This window comes from Ictalurus furcatus, chromosome 1 (genome assembly GCF_023375685.1).
Source record: "Ictalurus furcatus strain D&B chromosome 1, Billie_1.0, whole genome shotgun sequence".
Classification (NCBI taxonomy): domain Eukaryota; kingdom Metazoa; phylum Chordata; class Actinopteri; order Siluriformes; family Ictaluridae; genus Ictalurus; species Ictalurus furcatus.
In genome coordinates this window covers 28,654,927-28,673,417 of record NC_071255.1, presented here as the reverse complement: position 1 = coordinate 28,673,417, position 18,491 = coordinate 28,654,927, and the positions used below count along the sequence as shown (strand labels likewise).

Here is an 18,491-nt window from a genome sequence, read left to right as displayed (position 1 = left end):
AAAGAAAGTGCAGGACCTGGAGGATTTTTCTGAAGAACAGTGGGCAGTTTAACTGCTCAGGACAAACATGGGACTCATGAACAACTATCACAAAACTAAAAAACAGTTGTGGATCATCCAGGTAACGACAAGGTAGTCACTTACAAAGTTCATTTAATTTTTCCACAGCACTGTGAATGTTTAATGGGATGTGTTCAATAAAGACATGAAAGATTATAATTGCTTGAGTGTTGTTAGCTGAAGCACATTGTGTTTGTCTATACTTGTGACTTTGATGAAGATCAGATGACATTTTATGACAAATTAATGCAGGAAACCAACTAATTCCAAAGGGTTCACATACTTTTTATTACGAATGTAAAGTTTGTACAGTACAGAATATATTATGGAGAGTCCTAAAAACCACAATACCAATGTGTGTGTTAGGGCCTGGTAATATTTCTTAAATATTATATTTGGTACTTTTCATTTACAGGCACTAATACAATTGTGTGGAAAAACAGAGTATGCTAAAAATATAGAATAATATACTTTTTTTTTTACATGTAACATATTTCTGTCATATTTGCTTCACCCGGTGTGGGTGTGTCTACAGCTGGGACACTATGTACAGATTGAACTGTTCCTACAGCTGGCACTGTGTCTGTCACTGGAACAGTACCATCAGGTGTTGGTGTAATGATGGTTGTACACTCTTCATTCAAACATGGTGCCTGGAGTAGTTGATGTGATGGTGCCACCGGTCTGCTGATGCACCGGTACAGGTTGAACCTCATCGGGTATATTCTGGACATCTGCATACAGAAAAAAGCACCAAACAAAGACATATAGTTACAGGCTTCATCCTAAACCATATCCTGCTATGCTAATACTATTCAGAAACTATGCAGCCGTGGAGAGACTGGAACACACGCTGTATAACACATGTAACACTGATATACAATCAGACAGCTGTGACTCACATTGTGTCTGGATGGTCTGGGCAGCCCAGAGCAGATCCGGGCGGAGCTCGACCTTCTGGCTGGGGGTGTAAGAGACAGCCAGGTTCTGAGCCTGTAAGACAGATACACACAGCCATTAACACACTTTATTTAATCTTTTTTCTCTCAGATCATCATCACAGCTAGCAGATAGCCATATCCAGTTAGCAGTAGCCTCTTGAGGTAACTTGGGGTAGTTAGAAGGGGGTTCTCATTATTTTGCAGGCAGTGAACCCTTTAACTGCAATATCTAAATACAATACTGAATCATTTAAATGTGTACACCACGGGTTGGTAGATGTTCTATATGTTATTAACCTGTATGCTCGCCATCCTCTGCCTGTTCTGATGGGCAGGGTAAGCCTGACGTTCCTCTTTCCGCTGGGCCACATCCACGTACAACGGCTTCCAGCCCCAGTGGCCCGTCTGAGCCTTGCGCTCCTCACGGGACTTAAAGCGTTCAATGAAGCTGTAACACAACAGAGGCACTGCTCTTAGTCTTTATGCCTATGCCACCAAAACTACAAGCTGATGTTGGCTGAAATACCCTCATGTGACCAAACAGAACCTTTATATCAACAATATAAGGATTTCAATAAAAATCAAATGGAATTAGTTAAACACAAAAGAGCAAAAGAGAACCCTGACATTAGAACCCAGGCTGCTAAAATGTAGTAGTTTACACATGGCTTACACTTTACGGCCGTTCAACACTTTGGCGTTGAGCCGGTTCATGGCAAAATCCGCTGCCTCTGCAGACTCAAAATGGACGTAGCCATACCCTTCCGACCCCTTCTCATCACCTACAACCTTCAGGAGAGACACGTCATGTCAACACACAATTTATATTAAACAGAACTAATACAGGACTTTAGTATAAAATGCATGCTAATCACGCTCTACAGATGCTATTCAGATCCAAACAGTTCAAAGCACGAACCTTGCAAGACAGGACCTTCCCAAAGGCCGAGAAGGTGTGAAAAAGGGCCAAGGTGTCAATTGACTTGTCCAGGTTCTTGATGAACAGGTTTCCAACGGTGGAGTTCCTCAGGGATTTATCCCTCTGAGACCACTGGACGCGCATAGGCCGTCCCATAAGGAGCTCAAAATGAAACATTTCCATTGCTCGTTCAGCTGAGGGAACAAAATGAATTACAACTCATTCATTTCAATTAAAAAGGCTAGATAAGCTCATATTCAGAATTATTGGCACCTTTGGTAAAGATGGGTAAGAAAGGTTATGAAAAATGCTTTGGTTAATTAACTTAATTGCACTTTTAACTGCAGTATTTATTTTAATAACTTGTAAAAATTAATAACATTTTCAACAAAACCTACATGTCATTATAAGGCACATAACTTAAAACAGGTTTGTGTATTACCGTCAGCCCGCTGCTCAAAGTTGACAAAAGCGTAGCCGAGTGAGGAACGGGTCCTCCAGTCCCTGCAGAGCCGGATGGAGTGAATGCGGCCTGCAGGGCTGAACGTCCACGCAAGCAAGGCTTCCGTCACCTCGGGGTGCAGATCACCCACATACAGTGAGGCCATCATTTCGTGGTTCATTCTACCTAAAAATTAAATAATCAATCAATCAAACTCTCAGTGATGGAGGAAATCAATAATATTAAACCTACAGTTTTAAAGAAAAACATTAAGTATAGTACACAAAAAATACTTTTCTCCTCGGAAATCGAAAAATTTTAAAACATAAAGGATTAAAGGTTCTTACAGTTCTCAGTACATTTATAAAATTACAGAAAAACAAATAAAAACGGTCTAAAAAGTGTTCAGAATACCAGTTACTATTCAACTATAAGAAAAAAGATTAATTGATAAATTATTACAAGGCTACTTACTACAGATGGTAATGTCCAGGAGTACAAGAGAAATACTGATCGCTGCTAAGTGCTGCTAACTGCTGCTAGTTGCTGTGTTCCTGGTCACTGAAGGTCTGAATAGATTTCTCTTGTGCAGGAACAGCATTTGAGTCGGACTGTGATGCAATTCCACTCACTGTTCCGAATTCTGAATTCTGAATTCTGCATTCTGAATTCTGTAACCATGGTGCTGGTGAACCTGATCAGCTGAGTCTCAAGGAACATAGTAAATTAAGTTCAAACTCACTCCAAAACATTCATTTAAATTCAAAATAGCTTTCAATTTTATTATAGAAAAGCTGCACTGAATACTGTCGGTACACAAAACAGGCCAAGCCGCAATTAATCCCAATTAAAATGCTTTCAGTGATTTGTACATTCTGGGGATATAAAGTGTTTAGACAGATATAATAATAATAATAATAATAATAATAATAATAATAATATGAATGGGTGTGTGAGTGTGTATGTGATTGTGCCCTGCGATGGACTGGCACCCTGTCCAGGGTGTACCCCGCCTTGTGCCCGATGGTCCCTGGGATAGGCTCCAGGTTCCCCGTGACCCTGAAAAGGAGTAAGCGGTAGAAGATGGATGGATGGATGGATGGATGGATAATAATAATAATAATAATAATAATAATAATAATTACTGATGCACCGAATGTTCGGCAACCGAACCGAACATTCATCTCTGCTGTCTGTCTGATGTTTGGTACTTAATACTGGTTTAACATTCACTACCCTTCAGAATTGGCCTGTATTACTGAGCTGTAATTATTGCAACATAAACCTTTAAATTAAACAGTTATGAACTGTAAAAAATACAGTAAACAACGTGCAATCCCGTACAACTTAAAACGTTGATACCTTATTTTTTTTACGATAAAGTATTAAGTAACTTAATAACTTGATTGAAAAACAGCTTTCCTACACTGATTATAAGCAGCTCACGTTTTTTTAATGTCGAAAACATGTTTGTTTGAAACAAAATATATTGAAAGTCAAGGTTTTTGTCTCTGTACTCAGGGATATATTTCAAGATGAGAAAACAAATTCCGCAAGTATTTAAAAGATGACGCTTGAGCATCATCCAATCAAAATGCAGCGTACGCTTTCGCTCCAATGGGCAAAGAGTTTGATTGGTTAATACTCTCAAGGCTCATTTTTTTTTTTTACCGTAGACATAAAAAGACAGATACACATGTTGCTACCAAAGATGTAATAAAAGATGAAGTTCATTTTCTGCTGAGAAAATGTGTAGCAGAGTTAATTCTTGAGTACAGTCTGCATGAATTGAAAAGAAAAAAAGAGAAAGAAAAAAAAAACAGACCAAAGTAATGCAATGTGTGAGCATCAATGACCTGGCAGATTTCTATCCTTTAACATCATATATGATGAATGAGAAACTAGTAATTCCATTGAAGCTCTGTGTGTTATCACACTGAAGGTGATTGTGGCTCTATTTTTTTTTTCCACACGTGGTTTATTCATGTTAATTATTCTTATTTGGTTGTTTTTCATAAATGGGTGAATCAGAGCTGAGCATTCCAAACATTAGCATTACCCTTGCTGCTGGATGACCTGACCTCCCAGTCACAACTAAAACAATCTCTTGAAGACACCTTAAAATCACTTGGAGTGGAGACCCCAGAAGATTTAACATTTCTTGAGGAATCAGATCTGGTTGCTGTACTGAGGCCATTCAAGCCAGAAAATTTATTTCAGCTTTGAAGGAGAGCAATAAGTCCATGTATTTGTTTCAATTACAAAGACCTTTATGGTTGGACAAACCAAATATCAAATATGTTGTCACATTTTTATTCTAAAATTTTATTTATCATTTTATGTTTTTGTTTAACAGTGGGGTAAAATTGGTCACAACAATTAAAGAAATTGTTGAGTACCTGAAAATAAAAGTTACTTACTCATCCTCTTGTCATTCCAAACAAATATCTGATTTGGAATGACCTGAGGGTAAGTAAATGATGACAGAATATAAATTTTGTGTGAATTATACCTGTTCTAACTAAGTACATATCACTGACGCTTTTTCTTTTCTTTTAAAAAAAAAAATTTTTACAGCACAAAGTTCAGCCCCCTTGAAGCAACCAGTCTATTCATCTCAAGCATCTTCCCTGTCCCAGAGTTCTTTCTGCTCATCCTCCAACACTTGCTCCCCTCCTACTGTGAACTGGGTAGACAGTTTCGAAATTCCATGGAAAAAGTTTCCGGAGGAATTAATGCAGGCCCTTGAGAGACAGAAAAGGCCAAGTCCTCGTTTGTGCAGGGAAATGGTAAGGACTGCTGTTAAGGCAATGATGAAAGTTAGTGTTTGTCAAAGTAAGAAGAATTTAACAGAAGTTGCCAAAAGGATGGTTGCAAAGTATCCAAAGTCTTTGCAAGATGTGATTGAAGAGTCAGTGATTGGTCCTGGATACTACTCCTTGATCAAGCAATTTCAAGCCAGAGTGGAAATTGCGAGACGGTTCAACACACCGAAAATAAGAAAGCGTTTTCACAATTCAGGTGAATGTGACACTGAGGAACTGCCACCTGAAAGAAGAGCTGCAGTTCAAGATACATATGGATACATTAACTGGGAAGTTAAATTTATGCCTCTCAGTGAAACTGCTTAAAGTCAGCAGTTGAAGAAAGAGCAGATGAAGAGTCTCTCACAAAAAACTGACTCGAATCAAGAAGAGGTGAAAGTTCTCATGAAGTATGAAGGTAGTATGAAGTCTACATACTACAGTCAATGAAAGGATATCAACAAAGAGCAGACATTAAAGCCCTCATTGAAGAATGGCCTTATTTGTTTTAGGAGAGTGGCATGGAAGTCCACTTTAAAGAGCTCACAGGTATACCACTTAAAAAGACCTTCCTGAGTAGCATTGATAGAAAAGTGAAAAGGCTGCTGGACGGACTTCATAAGGAAAGTTTGCACAATCAAGAACAAGCGTGTCTTACAGGTTGCTACAAAACTACAAGTTATGAGAGGACAGGGGAACGGATGCTCAGAAGATGTGAAAGACACAATTCTTCTCCTCCTCTCCTATTTTGATGAGAAAGAGCAACTCCTCTTTCATTATGTGGAAAAGCATGCCTCACTAAGGATGTAGGGTTGGAAGACCTTCCTGTGACCCCATGCTTTGTTGTGTGTGTGTGTGTGGTAAGTACAATTTTTATGATGGCACCCCCAATCTTATACTAGTAGTATTATTACAATGCAGATCTGTTTTGGTTGATCATGATGAACTAATTATATCAATATACCTGTGTAGCTCTGGAAGAAAAATTTAAGAGACTGCTGCAAAATTATCAGTTTCTCTTGTTTTATTCTATAAACTACTGACAATATTGTTATTTAGAATCTGGGAGAAATGTTGTAATTTGGAGCATTTATTTATTGAAAATGACAACTGGTCAAAAAAGTTAAATATGCTCTATTTTCAGAATTATAATGCAAAGAAAATTAGTTCATATTCATTTTTAAACAACACAATTCTGTTCTGTTAGGAAGAGTTCAAAAATAAATATTTGGTGGAATAACCCTTATTTTCAATCACAAATTTCATGCGTCTTGGCCTGCTCTCCACTAGTCCATGGCGGCTGTGGCTCAGGTGGTAGAGCGGGTTGTCCACTAATCGTAGGGTTGGCGGTTCTATTCCCGGCCCACATGACTCCACATGTGGAAGTGTCCTTGGGCAATTCTCAGAGTTTGGGAACGTTTTCTTCCAGAATAACCTTGTGCCTGGCTTGATTCATGCATCCTATGTGGATGGAAGACCACCGGATCTAGACCCTGTCATGGCCAATCTCCAGACCTGAAACCCCATTTGAAAAACTCTGGAATGTGATCAAGAGAGAGATGGGTTCTCACAAGGCAACAAAGCTGAGCTGCTTGAATTTTGCACGAGGAGTTGCATAATGTCCCCAAACAGCAATGAAAAAGACTGATGGGGAGCATGCCAAGATGCATGAAAGCTGTGATTGAAAATCAGGGATATTCCACCAAATACTGATGTCTGAACTCCTCCTCAGTTAACATTATTTTGTTGTTTTAAAAATGAATATGAGTTGTTTTCTTTGTATTATTTGAGGTCTGAAAAGACGGCATATTTAACATTTCTTCCAGATTCTAAATAACAATATTGTCAGTAATTTATAGAATGAAACAAAAATGTTAATTTTACACACACATACCTATAAATAGTAAATCCAGAGAAACTCCAGATAATTTTGCAGTGGTCTATATATAGTTGCAATAAAAATTATTCGACCCCCATTGCAAATCAGGTTTATTGTCAAAATTTACAGACTTTCAGCTATTTGCAATGAACAAATCAAACTAAAGCATCTGAAATGGTTCAACACAACGAATTCTGCAAGTGGTTTCCCCAAATTCAACTGGAAATGCAACTTATAATGCTATTTCCAGTTTCAAAATTATTCAGCCCCTTCATGGCAAGCATCTTTAGTACTTGGAGCACCCTTTTGCTGTTATGACCTGCTGCAAACGAGATGCATAGCTTCTAGCAGCGTTCCTGAGGAATCTTACCCATTCCTCATGAGCAATGGCCTCCAGTTCAAATCAGTAATATTCTTGGGTTTGCGTGCTGCAACCGCCTTCTTCAAATCCCAGCAGAGACTTTTTATGGGGTTCAAGTCAGGCGACTGTGATGACCCTGTAGAATCTTCCAGGACTTCTTCTGCAACAAAGCCTTGGTGGAATTTGAGGTATGCTTGGGATCATTGTCCTGTTGGAAGGTCCAAGGTTCAGCTTCCTTACAGATGGCATGATGTTTTCTCCTAGGATTTCCTGATACTACAATGAATCCATCTTGCCTTCCACACGCTGCAGGTTTCCAGTGCCAGAGGATGCAAAGCAGCCCCAGAGCATCACCGAGCCACCACCATGCTTGACTGTGGACAAAATGTTCTTTCTTCATTCTTCTTCCTCCAGACATAACACTGATCCGTCGTGCCAAAAGGTTCCAGTTTTGTTTCATCGCTCCAGAGAACAGAATCCCAAAACTTCTGTGGCTGATTTATATGATTTTGAGATGACACTTCTTGTGCTTTTGGGTTAGTAGTGGTGTACGTCTTGGAGTTCTGACATGTATTTAATACGCACCTTACTATGCTCACTGAAACCTCAGTGCCTGTTGCCAACAAGTCCTGCTCCTTATCTTTTGCAGTCACTCGAGGGTTTTTCTCAACCTGCCTTCTCAGAAATCTGCTTGCAGCCGTTGATAGCTTCCTTTTTCTGCTCCATCCAGGTATTTAATTAATTTTCTGCCCCTACCCAGTTCAGGTATTTCATGTGTTCCAGTCAAGCACACCTTGTGCAAATAAGTTGCAAAAGTATGTGAACCTTTGCTTTCAGTATCTGGTGTGACCCCCTTGTGCATCAATAACTGCATCTAAACGTATGCGGTAACTGTTCATCAGTCCTGCACATCGGCTTGGAGGAATTTTAGCCCATTCCTCAGTAAAGAACAGCTTCAACTCTGGAATGCTGGTGGGTTTCCTCACATGAACTGCTTGCTTCAGGTCCTTCCACAACATTTCTCTTGGATTAAGGTCAGAACTTTGACTTGGCTATTCCAAAACATTAACTTTTTTGTTCTTTAACCATTGTTTGGTCAAACAACTTGTGTGCGTAGGGTTATTGTCTTGCTGCATGGCCAAATTTTACTTGAGCTTTGGTTCACAGACAGATGTCCTGATATTTTCCTTTAGAATTTGCTGGTATAATTCAGAATGCATTGCTCCATCAATGACGGCAAGTTGTCCTGCACCAGATGCAGCAAAACAGGCCCAAACCATGATACTACCACCACCATGTTTGACAAACTGCAGAAGGGCAGCAATGTTATTTTTGAAGAGCAGTGGCTTTTTCCTTGTAACCCTGCCATGCATATTATTGCTGTTCAGTGTTCTCCTGTTGATGGATTCATGAACATGAACTTTATCCAATGAGAGAGAGACCTTTAGTTGCTTAGAATTTACCCTGGGTTCCTTTGTGACCTTGGGGACTGTTACATGTCTTGCTCTTGGAGTGATCTTTGTTGGTGGCCCACTCCTGGGGAGGGGAATAATGGTCATAAATTTCCTCCATATGTACACAATCTGTCTGACTGTGGATTGGGGGAGTCCAAACTGTTTAGAGATGGGTTTTGTAACCTTTTCCAGCCTGATGAGCATCAACAACTCTTTTTCTGAGGTCCTCAGAATCTCCGTTGTTTGTGCTATGATACACTTCCACAAACATGTGTTGTGAAGATCAGACTTTGATAGATCCCTGTTCTTTAAATAAAACATGGCGCTCACCTGATTATCATCATTAATTGAAAACACCTGAGTCTAATTTCACTTTCAAATTAACCGCTAATCCTAGAGTTTCACGTACTTTTGCCACTCACAGATATATAATATTGGATCATTTGCCTCAATAAAGAAATGACCATGTATAATATCTTTCGTCTCAATTGTTAATTGGGTTCCATTTATCTACTTTTAGGACTTGTGTGAAAAGCTGATGATGTTTTAGGTCATATTTATACAGATATATAGAAAATTCTAAAGCATTCACAAACCTTCTAGCACCCCTCTATCTGTCTGTCTGTCTGTCTGTCTGTCTATCTGTCCATCTGTATATCTGTCTGTCTATCTATTTATTTGTTTCTGCCTATCTATCTGTGTATATATATGTGTATATACATTTGTATACAACTTCAGGTGTATGTGTATATATTTCAAATATATTTTTGAAATTTTGTTTTATCCACAGGACTCTCCTGCTATGCAAGTGTTCGATTCATGCAGAGTGTGGACTGCAGGATTGTGAATGATGACATTCCCACATTCATCTCTGCTGTCTGTCTGATGTTTGGTACTTATTACTGGTTTAACATTCACTACCCTTCAGAATTGGCCTCAGTGCTTGAGTTCCTGCAAAGGTATGCATAGAAGTTTTTATTTGGGTGGAGGCGGGGTTCATTTACTATGTAGGTTAATTTACAGAATTTTCACAATAATTCATTCTTTTCCAAGGTGTTTTTTCATTATAAATCCTGAGAAGGGCACAAAAGTCAAGGAGAAGAAGAACAAAAAGCGACTTCCAGTGAACCCAAGAGTCTTCACCTTAATCTCAGACCTTTCGGATCATGAGTGGTGAGAGACATGGTAAAGCTGAACTAAGTTTTGGTTATATTGAATTAACAGGGAACGTGTTATTGACGTGTTGTAACCACAAGACAGCAAGTTTGCTGGTCAATAAAACAACTGGATAAAATTTTGTGATTTGTTCTGTTTTTTGTTTTTTTACATGATGTGCTGTTTTAAATTATTTATTGAGGTTATGTTATAGTAAATCATGGAGTCTGTAATCACTGTTTTTCTGTGAAGGATTTTCCTCGTAGGATGTTAAGTAGAACAATGTATGTAAACATTCACTTTTCTCTTTGATCTTTGTTCTTGCAGTGAACCTTTTTATTTATCAGGTTTATTGAACCTTTACTTAACTTTAAATAAGCTCTGTTGAAAATGCCTGTAGAGTAGTAAGAGTAATGTTATAACTTCTACCGTCTGGACTAACTGGACCATTTGTGTTTTGTTTAAACCACTGCCTACTTCTATTCAAAAACAAACAAAAAAATCAGTAATACAGCATACTGTATCTCCTTAATTTCTTGCTGGTCTTAATTAAAAATACTTGGGACCACATTGATGTCTTAGTCTTTTATGGATTAGTTTTTGATTTAGGCTTGCAAGTTTAATATATTTGTTAATTAGTGTAACAGTACTCTTAATCTTAATCTTAAATGCTTCTCGTTGTTTAAAGCATTATTAAAATTACAATTTAAAAGTAAAAGAAACACTTGTCAGCTGCACAATATGTAGCTTATATTTCATAAAGCCTGAGCTTCCATCTAGTGTGATGGTATGATGCTTTCATAGAAATTGCTGAATGAAATTACAGTGGTTATTTGTAATTTTTACAGTGAAACACGTGATTGAGTCACAATATCCAACATATTTAATGTAATTTTTTTTTGTAATTTTTTACACTGGTTTCCTGTGCCCTTTGGTAAACAATTTTATAACTGTAGTTTCTGTCTGTAATTAGTACAACATAATCCTTTAATGAGCTGTATTAAGTATGGTTCATAACTGTCTATTTTACCACATAAACCTTTAAATTAGACACGTATGAGCTGTAATAAGTACGGTTCATAACTGTCTATTTTACAACATAAACCTTTAATTTAGACATTTATGAGCTGTAATTATTACAACATAAACCTTTAAATTAGACAGTTATGAACTGTAAAAAATACAGTAAACAAAGTGCAATCCCGTACAATTTAAAACGTTGATACCATATTTTTTTTACAGTAAAGTTCTGGCAACCACAGCTGCTGGTTTTACCACGTTTTTTAAAAAATTTTTATTTTTTTTTTACAGTGTATAAATGTGTATACATATATAAAATATTGTATAATATTTATGTATAAATGTGTATATATACATAAAATATTGCGTTTTAGTGTTTTGTGAATTGTATTTGCATCTAAACACTTTATATCTCCAGAATGTACAAATCACTGAAAGCATTTTAATTGGGATTAATTGCAGCTTGGCCTGTTTTGTGTACCGACAGGATTCAATGCAGCTTTTCTATAATAAAATTGAAAGCTATTTTCAATTTAAATGAATGTTTTGGAGTGAGTTTGAACTTAATTTACTATGTTCCTTGAGATTCAGCCTATCAGGTTCACCAGCACCATGGTTACAGAATTCAGAATTCGGAACAGTGAGCGGAATTGCATCACAGTCTGACTCAAAAACTGTTCCTGCACAAGAGAAATCTATTCAGACCTTCAGTAACCAGCGACACAGCAACTAGCAGCACTTAGCAGCACTTAGCAGCGATCAGTATTTCTCTTGTACTCCTGGACATTACCATCTGTAGTAAGTAGCCTTGTAATAATTTATCAGTTAATCTTTTTTCCTATAGTTGAATAGTAACTGGTATTCTGAACACTTTTTAGACTGTTTTTATTTGTTTTTCTGTAATTTTATTATTGTACTGAGAACTGTAAGAACCTTTAGTCCTTTATGTTTTAAGATTTTTCGATTTCCGAGGAGAAAAGTATTTTTTGTGTACTATACTTAATGTTTGTCTGTTTAAAACTGTAGGTTTAGTGTTATTGATTTCCTCCATCACTGAGAGTTTGATTGATTGATTATTTAATTTTTAGGTAGCATGAACCACGAAATGATGGCCTCACTGTATGTGGGTGATCTGCACCCTGAGGTGACGGAAGCCTTGCTTGCGTGGACATTCAGCCCTGCAGGCAGCATTCACTCCATCCGGCTCTGCAGGGACTGGAGGACCCGTTCCTCACTCGGCTACGCTTTTGTCAACTTTGAGCAGCGGGCTGATGGTAATACACAAACCACGCAGAACACTGAAGAACGCTGTTCCATACACTGTTTCTGCATTTTATACCAGTTTATAGCCTACTAAAGTCTACATGTCTAATTCAACATTATTTTACTGTTTACTGTTTTAAGTTATGTGCCTTATAATGACATGAGGCTTTGTTGAAAATGCTATTAATTTTTACAAGTTATTAAAATAAATACTGCAGTTAAAAGTGTGATTAAGTTAATCAACCAAAACATTTTTCATAACCTTTCTTACCCATCTTTACCAAAGGTGCCAATAATTCTGAACATGAGCTTATCTAGCCTTTTTAATTGAAATGAATGAGCTATAATTCATGTTTCTTCCCTCAGCTGAGCGAGCAATGGAAATGTTTCATTTTGAGCTCCTTATGGGACGGCCTATGCGCGTCCAGTGGTCTCAGAGGGATTCATCCCTGAGGAACTCCACCGTTGGAAACCTGTTCATCAAGAACCTGGACAAGTCGATTGACACCTTGGCCCTTTTTCACACCTTCTCGGCCTTTGGGAAGGTTCTGTCTTGCAAGGTTTGGGCTTTGAACTGTTTGGATCTGAATAGCATCTGTATAGCGTGATTAGCATGCATTTTATACTAGAGTCCTGTATTAGTTCTGTTTAATATTAATTGTGTGTTGACATGACGTGTCTCTCCTGAAGGTTGTAGGTGATGAGAAGGGGTCGGAAGGGTACGGCTACGTCCATTTTGAGTCTGCAGAGGCAGCGGATTTTGCCATGAACCGGCTCAACGCCAAAGTGTTGAACGGCCGTAAAGTGTAAGCCATGTGTAAACTACTACGTTTTAGCAGCCTGGGTTCTAATGTCAGGGTTCTCTTTACTTTTGCTTTTTTTGTGTTTAACTAATTCCATTTGATTTTTATTGAAATCCTTATATTGTTGATATAAAGGTTCTGTTTGGTCACATGAGGGTATTTCAGCCAACATCAGCTTGTAATTTTGGTGGCATAGGCATAAAGACTAAGAGCAGTGCCTCTGTTGTGTTACAGCTTCATTGAACGCTTTAAGTCCCGTGAGGAGCGCAAGGCTCAGACGGGCCACTGGGGCTGGAAGCCGTTGTACGTAGATGTGGCCCAGCGGAAAGAGGAACGTCAGTCTCACCCTGCCCATCAGAACAGGCAGAGGATGGCGAGCATGCAGGTTAATAACATATAGAACATCTACCAACCCGTGGTGTACACATTAAAATGATTCAGTATTGCATTTAGATACTGCAGTTAAAGGGGTCACTGCCTGCAAAAGAATGAGAACCTCCTTCTAACTACCCCAAGTTACCTCAAGAGGCTACTGCTAACTGGATATGGCTATCTGCTAGCTGTGATGATGATCTGAGAGAAAAAAGATTAAATAAAGTGTGTTAATGGCTGTGTGTATCTGTCTTATAGGCTCAGAACCTGGCTGTCTCTTACACCTCCAGCCAGAAGGTCGAGCCCCGCCCGGATCTGCTCTGGGCTGCCCAGACCATCCAGTCACAATGTGAGTCACAGCTGTCTGATTGTATATCAGTGTTACATTTGTTATACAGTGTGTGTTCCAGTCTCTCCACGGCTGCATAGTGGCTGAATAGTACTAGCATAGCAGGATGTGGTTTAGGATGAAGCCTGTAACTATATGTCTTTGTTTGGTGCTTTTTTCTGTATGCAGATGTCCAGAATATACCCGATGTGGTTCAACCTGTACCGGTGCATCAGCAGACCGGTGGCACCATCACATCAATTAGTCAGGCACCATGTTTGAATGAAGAGTGTACAACCATCATTACACCAACACCTGATGGTACTGTTCCAGTGACAGACACAGTGCCAGCTGTAGGAACAGTTCAATCTGTAGATTGTGTCCCACCTGTAGACACTCTTCTAAGTGTCCCCTTTGTAGAGACAGTTCCACCTGTAGATAGTGTCTCAGGTCTAAATTCAGCTGCAGATGAGGTTCCAGCTCCACCTCAAGCCCCAGATGCAGCTAAAATGCCTTCTATATCCATCACTGAAGTGCAGCAGGACATGGACACAACGGTAAGAACAAAGCTCTAATTGTGTAATTATAATTTTGAGTAATAATAATAATAATAATAATAATAATAGTAGTAGTAGTAGTAGTAATAATAATAATAAAAATAATAATATGTTTGCAGGATGTATCCACATATCCACCAGATCGGAAGCGTCTGACTATCTACATGTTGGAGTCATCTCGTTTAGACGACCAGATCCAGATGGCGCGTGAGTCTCACACTCATATACACAGACAAACACACACATAAATATGGCTCATATACACTCCTGCTCTGCAACTCAGTGATTTAATACACTTTATTTTACTTCCCCATTACGGTTTGGAACGTGTTTCCTTGCGTAGAGCTAAAACTTCTACAAGCTCCGGCTTTCGACTCCTCTTGCTTTTGTTACACAATAACAGTGTATAGAAAGAGTCTGGCCTCTGAGCCCCGCTCATTTTACATGATTTGGATGGCTGGCACCATTCACTCTTCCTCTCTAACACACCTCACACTCTGTCTCTCTCTCTCTTTCTACAGATGATCACCTGTTACCTCTGGTCGAGGAAATCCACCCGACTCAGGCTAACAAGATCACCTGGATGCTTTTGGAGGATGCGAACAACTTTGAGATCATAGACATGATTGCATACCCTGAGCTCCTGCGTACCAAGGTGAGCACACACACACAAACACACACACACACATCATTTTTTCAATATACCAAGTGTTTCGTATCTGATTCTTACAACTGTTATAAAAATGTGTATGTGTGTGTTTGTGTGCAGGTGAATGAAATGGATGCACTCCTGAAGGCGAGGGAAGCTGGATGCAAGCCGGTGAAGATTTTTAATGAAAACTAGACATGTGATGATAATCGGTTATGTGACACACAACAATATTTCATATTTAGATTTATCGTCACAACACAGTTTACACGGGGATAAAAAGTTCCATTAACAAAGCAGTCACACACACACACACACACACACACACACACACACACACACAGACTAAAACCACTCTGCATTTCTATTTCAGGAAACCCTGAAGATGTTATTTAACAACAACAATAAGAAGAATAAGAACAAGAAGAGAAAGAATAAATACAATACAATACAATAAAACAGTGCAACCAATATTGTACATATTATGAAGTGGTCTTGGTCTTGATTATTGTCCTTTATTTAGAATTTAAAGATTGTAAATGAATTAGCTCCAGAATGTTAAAATCTTAAGCATTAACTGAGAAGAATTAACGTCACAGAGTCAGAACTCACAGAGATTACGTTGTAAATGGCTGAGTTAGTTAAAGAACGAAGATTTCACCTGATTGCTGAGACTTTGCCAGAAACGGGGGAATATTCTTCAAATAGTATCTTGTCAAATCTGAGAATAACTTCTCTAATAGACCATGAGCATCCTAGTTATCTCAGAAATCTGAAATGATCTTAAATCTGAATGTTCATAACATTAGATCAGGGACTTCACTAGAGATTTATTCATTTTTTCAAGCCATCAAAACATTTTTTCAGTCATGTATATTTTAGAGTAAAAATGGGTATAAAATCTATAGAAATAAGGTTATTTTTGGTCAAGGTATACCTGTCTATATAATTTTTGTGTTAGAGAGTGATCTGATATGACTTACTTAAATTATATGAAAATGAAGAAATTAAAGTCCACTTTGTCCACATCCAATACCAACAAAAGGGGAAAATGGCTGTACTATGTAGCCAAAATACTTTGGGGATTTTATTTAGAGAGAAAGTGAGTGAGTGAGACAGAAAGTGAGTGAGTGAGTGAGTCAATTACTAATTGAATTTTATCTGCACCATTATTTTCAGTAGAAACAAGCAGGGGGAAAAATGCTTAATTGTTCCAAATGATTGGTTCTAAGCAACCTCTACTTCACAAGCAAGTCAATGACTTAGCCTCTGGAATTATTCAAGTACATCTGGATGAGGTAATTTACTCACACCACATCCAGTGGTTTCTGATCGTGTTTGACTGCACGCTGCAAGACTTAAACAGCTCGTCTGCATTAACAGAGGATGAAGCAAAAAGCCCAATCACCGGGTTGTGTTTGGTGGGGAGGCTCAATTTTAACAATCTCCTCAGTTTCTCTCGACTTTAAATCAAACGCCCATTCACAAACATACCGCAACTTTTTTTTTTTTTGAGTGAGATACTCAGAGATACTCAGAAATGAACTGATATTAACGTTAATCACTTGGCCCTCTCAACCAACAACCCATTATGTGTAATAAAGTTGTGTGTAGTAAAGTGGAATGACACAGGAAAAAAGTATTGAACACGCTAAGAAAAGCAATTCTCCAAGGTAAGGTAAGGCAAGGAACCGCTGAAATTCGTAAGTAATTATACCCCCTATCTGTGCAAATTAATATTAGCTGGGTTAGTGAATTGATGGTCTATAAAAAGGCTTTTCGTTACCAACTTGTCACACAAGAAACATCTCATGATGGATAAAAGCAAAGAGCTCTCCCAAGACCTTCACAACCTTATTGTTGCAAAACATTTTGATGGAATGGGATATAGGTGTCTTTCAAAACTTTTGAATCTTCCAGTAAGCACCATTGGGGCCATTATCCACAGGTGGAAGCAACATCACTCCATCATCAAACAGCCACTCACAGGAGTTCCAAGCAAGATTTCTGACCAGGGAGTCAGAAGAATAGTCAGAAGAGTAGCTCAAGAGCCAAGGACCACTCGGAAAGAGCTCCAGAAACACTTGGAGGCAGCAGTTGCCATCGTCACAGAGAAAACAATAGGCAATGCAACTTCCAACAGTGAAGTTTGGAGGTGGAAGCATCATGGTGTGGAGCTGTTTTTCATCACATGGTACTGGCAGATTTCATATAATTGAAGGAATGTTGACTGGAGCCCTTTACCGGGAGATTCTTGAGAAGAATCTGCTGCCATCCACCAGGATGATGAAAGATGAGACATGGGTGGACCTTCCAGCAGGACAACGATTCAAAGCATACAGCAAAGGAAACTCTCAATTGGTTTCAGAGAAAAAAATCAAGGCATTAGTATGGCCCAGTCAATCACCTGACTTGAATCCAATTAAACAAGATTTAAAGACAATATGTTGTGGTGGAAATTTTGACAAACACCAGTAGACTCGTCCTCTCAAGTTTAGAAGTTTATTGCAGACCATACAGGAAGAGAAGAAAATGAGCACGCTGGAGCGCTACTCTGCATCCATGGTATATATACTGAAGGTGCCGGTGTATGTCTGTATGTCTGCCACTTTCAATAAGGAAGCAAAAACCGTTAGTCAGACGGTTCCAACTTACTTTGTGGTTAAAAGGTCGTAGCAGGTGTGCAGACATCTCTAAAGATAATAACATGTTTGTGACAGCACAAGTTCAGCATGAGTTCAAAATGAGTTTAGTGTAAGTTCGGAACATTCTGTACTTCTCTATGCTAGATAACATGACCTTACATGGCCTGATATACAAGGACAGGAACGGAGATGAGTCTTTAAGAAATTAAAAATACAAGAACTTTATAAATTTCTCTCACATTTCCCCCTTTTATCATTACTAAACATGACAACAAAATAAGATAGAGAAATTATTATGCTGTAAACAACATCAGAAATTCTGAATTCTTTTACAGTTCAACTGGGCACGTCATAACACAGCCACAATAGATAAGCTAAGGCTGTTTTTGCGGATATAAAGTATCCTGTGGTCAAGCAAGCTCATTTAGTGTGAAATGAGAGTTGTCATGGACAAAGAAATATCTACAATAGACGTGAAAAGGATGTCAATGGGTCGTCATCGTCAGTGTCATTGTGAGGATCTAGTACCCAGTCAGGTTTAAGATACAGGTTGGTATCTTGGTATCAGGTTGGTCTTTGTAAGGGTCATAGTTCCTTCATCAGTGTGGCAGAGGAAGTCCTGTCAGCTGTCCGCTTATGTCAGTGATCGAGCACGCTACTACATATCACTTAAGACCGTCTGACATGGAGTCGCGTGGAATTGGTGTGATATGTGTCTGTGTGCGGTGCGTGTGTATGTCTGTGCATTCTGTCATGTGCATATGAATGCGCGTATTTGTTGCTCGTGAACGGTGGTCCTCTTAGAGGCTTCTTGATAGAGAATCACTTTCAAGTTCTCC

At 38.7% G+C, this 18,491-nt stretch overlaps 2 protein-coding genes across 2 annotated transcripts; one reads left to right on the top strand and one right to left on the bottom strand.

Annotated features, from left to right (window-relative positions):
* Positions 1-324: 324 nt before the first annotated feature.
* LOC128615068 (polyadenylate-binding protein 1-like 2) lies at positions 325-3,051 on the bottom strand. The gene is made up of 7 exons (XM_053636947.1): positions 2,837-3,051; positions 2,363-2,548; positions 1,921-2,114; positions 1,675-1,790; positions 1,299-1,449; positions 963-1,053; positions 325-794 (listed from the first exon to the last, which is right to left on the bottom strand). Exons 2-7 carry the CDS (start codon positions 2,541-2,543, stop codon positions 697-699), a joined length of 831 nt encoding a protein of 276 aa, XP_053492922.1. The 5' UTR covers positions 2,544-2,548; positions 2,837-3,051; the 3' UTR covers positions 325-696.
* Positions 3,052-11,684: 8,633 nt separating this feature from the next.
* On the top strand, positions 11,685-15,509 carry LOC128614253 (polyadenylate-binding protein 1A-like). Its single transcript, XM_053635649.1, has 11 exons — positions 11,685-11,833; positions 12,124-12,309; positions 12,665-12,858; positions 12,989-13,104; positions 13,336-13,486; positions 13,732-13,822; positions 13,991-14,358; positions 14,478-14,565; positions 14,880-15,013; positions 15,128-15,178; positions 15,381-15,509. Exons 2-11 carry the CDS (start codon positions 12,129-12,131, stop codon positions 15,462-15,464), a joined length of 1,458 nt encoding a protein of 485 aa, XP_053491624.1. The 5' UTR covers positions 11,685-11,833; positions 12,124-12,128; the 3' UTR covers positions 15,465-15,509.
* Positions 15,510-18,491: the final 2,982 nt, after the last annotated feature.

What these genes read in the sequence shown, in the direction of transcription:
- LOC128615068 (XM_053636947.1), bottom strand. Translation starts at nt 2,543, where the DNA reads ATGAACCACGAAATGATGGCCTCACTGTATGTGGGTGATCTGCACCCC. An exon ending in CTTTGAGCAGCGGGCTGACG is followed by an intron (nt 2,115 to 2,362) that starts GTAATACACAAA and finishes TTGTTCCCTCAG; the next exon opens with CTGAACGAGCAATGGAAATG. An exon ending in GTGTTGAACGGCCGTAAAGT is followed by an intron (nt 1,450 to 1,674) that starts GTAAGCCATGTG and finishes GTTGTGTTACAG; the next exon opens with CTTCATTGAACGCTTTAAGT.
- LOC128614253 (XM_053635649.1), top strand. Translation starts at nt 12,129, where the DNA reads ATGAACCACGAAATGATGGCCTCACTGTATGTGGGTGATCTGCACCCT. An exon ending in GTGTTGAACGGCCGTAAAGT is followed by an intron (nt 13,105 to 13,335) that starts GTAAGCCATGTG and finishes GTTGTGTTACAG; the next exon opens with CTTCATTGAACGCTTTAAGT. An exon ending in AGCAGGACATGGACACAACG is followed by an intron (nt 14,359 to 14,477) that starts GTAAGAACAAAG and finishes ATATGTTTGCAG; the next exon opens with GATGTATCCACATATCCACC.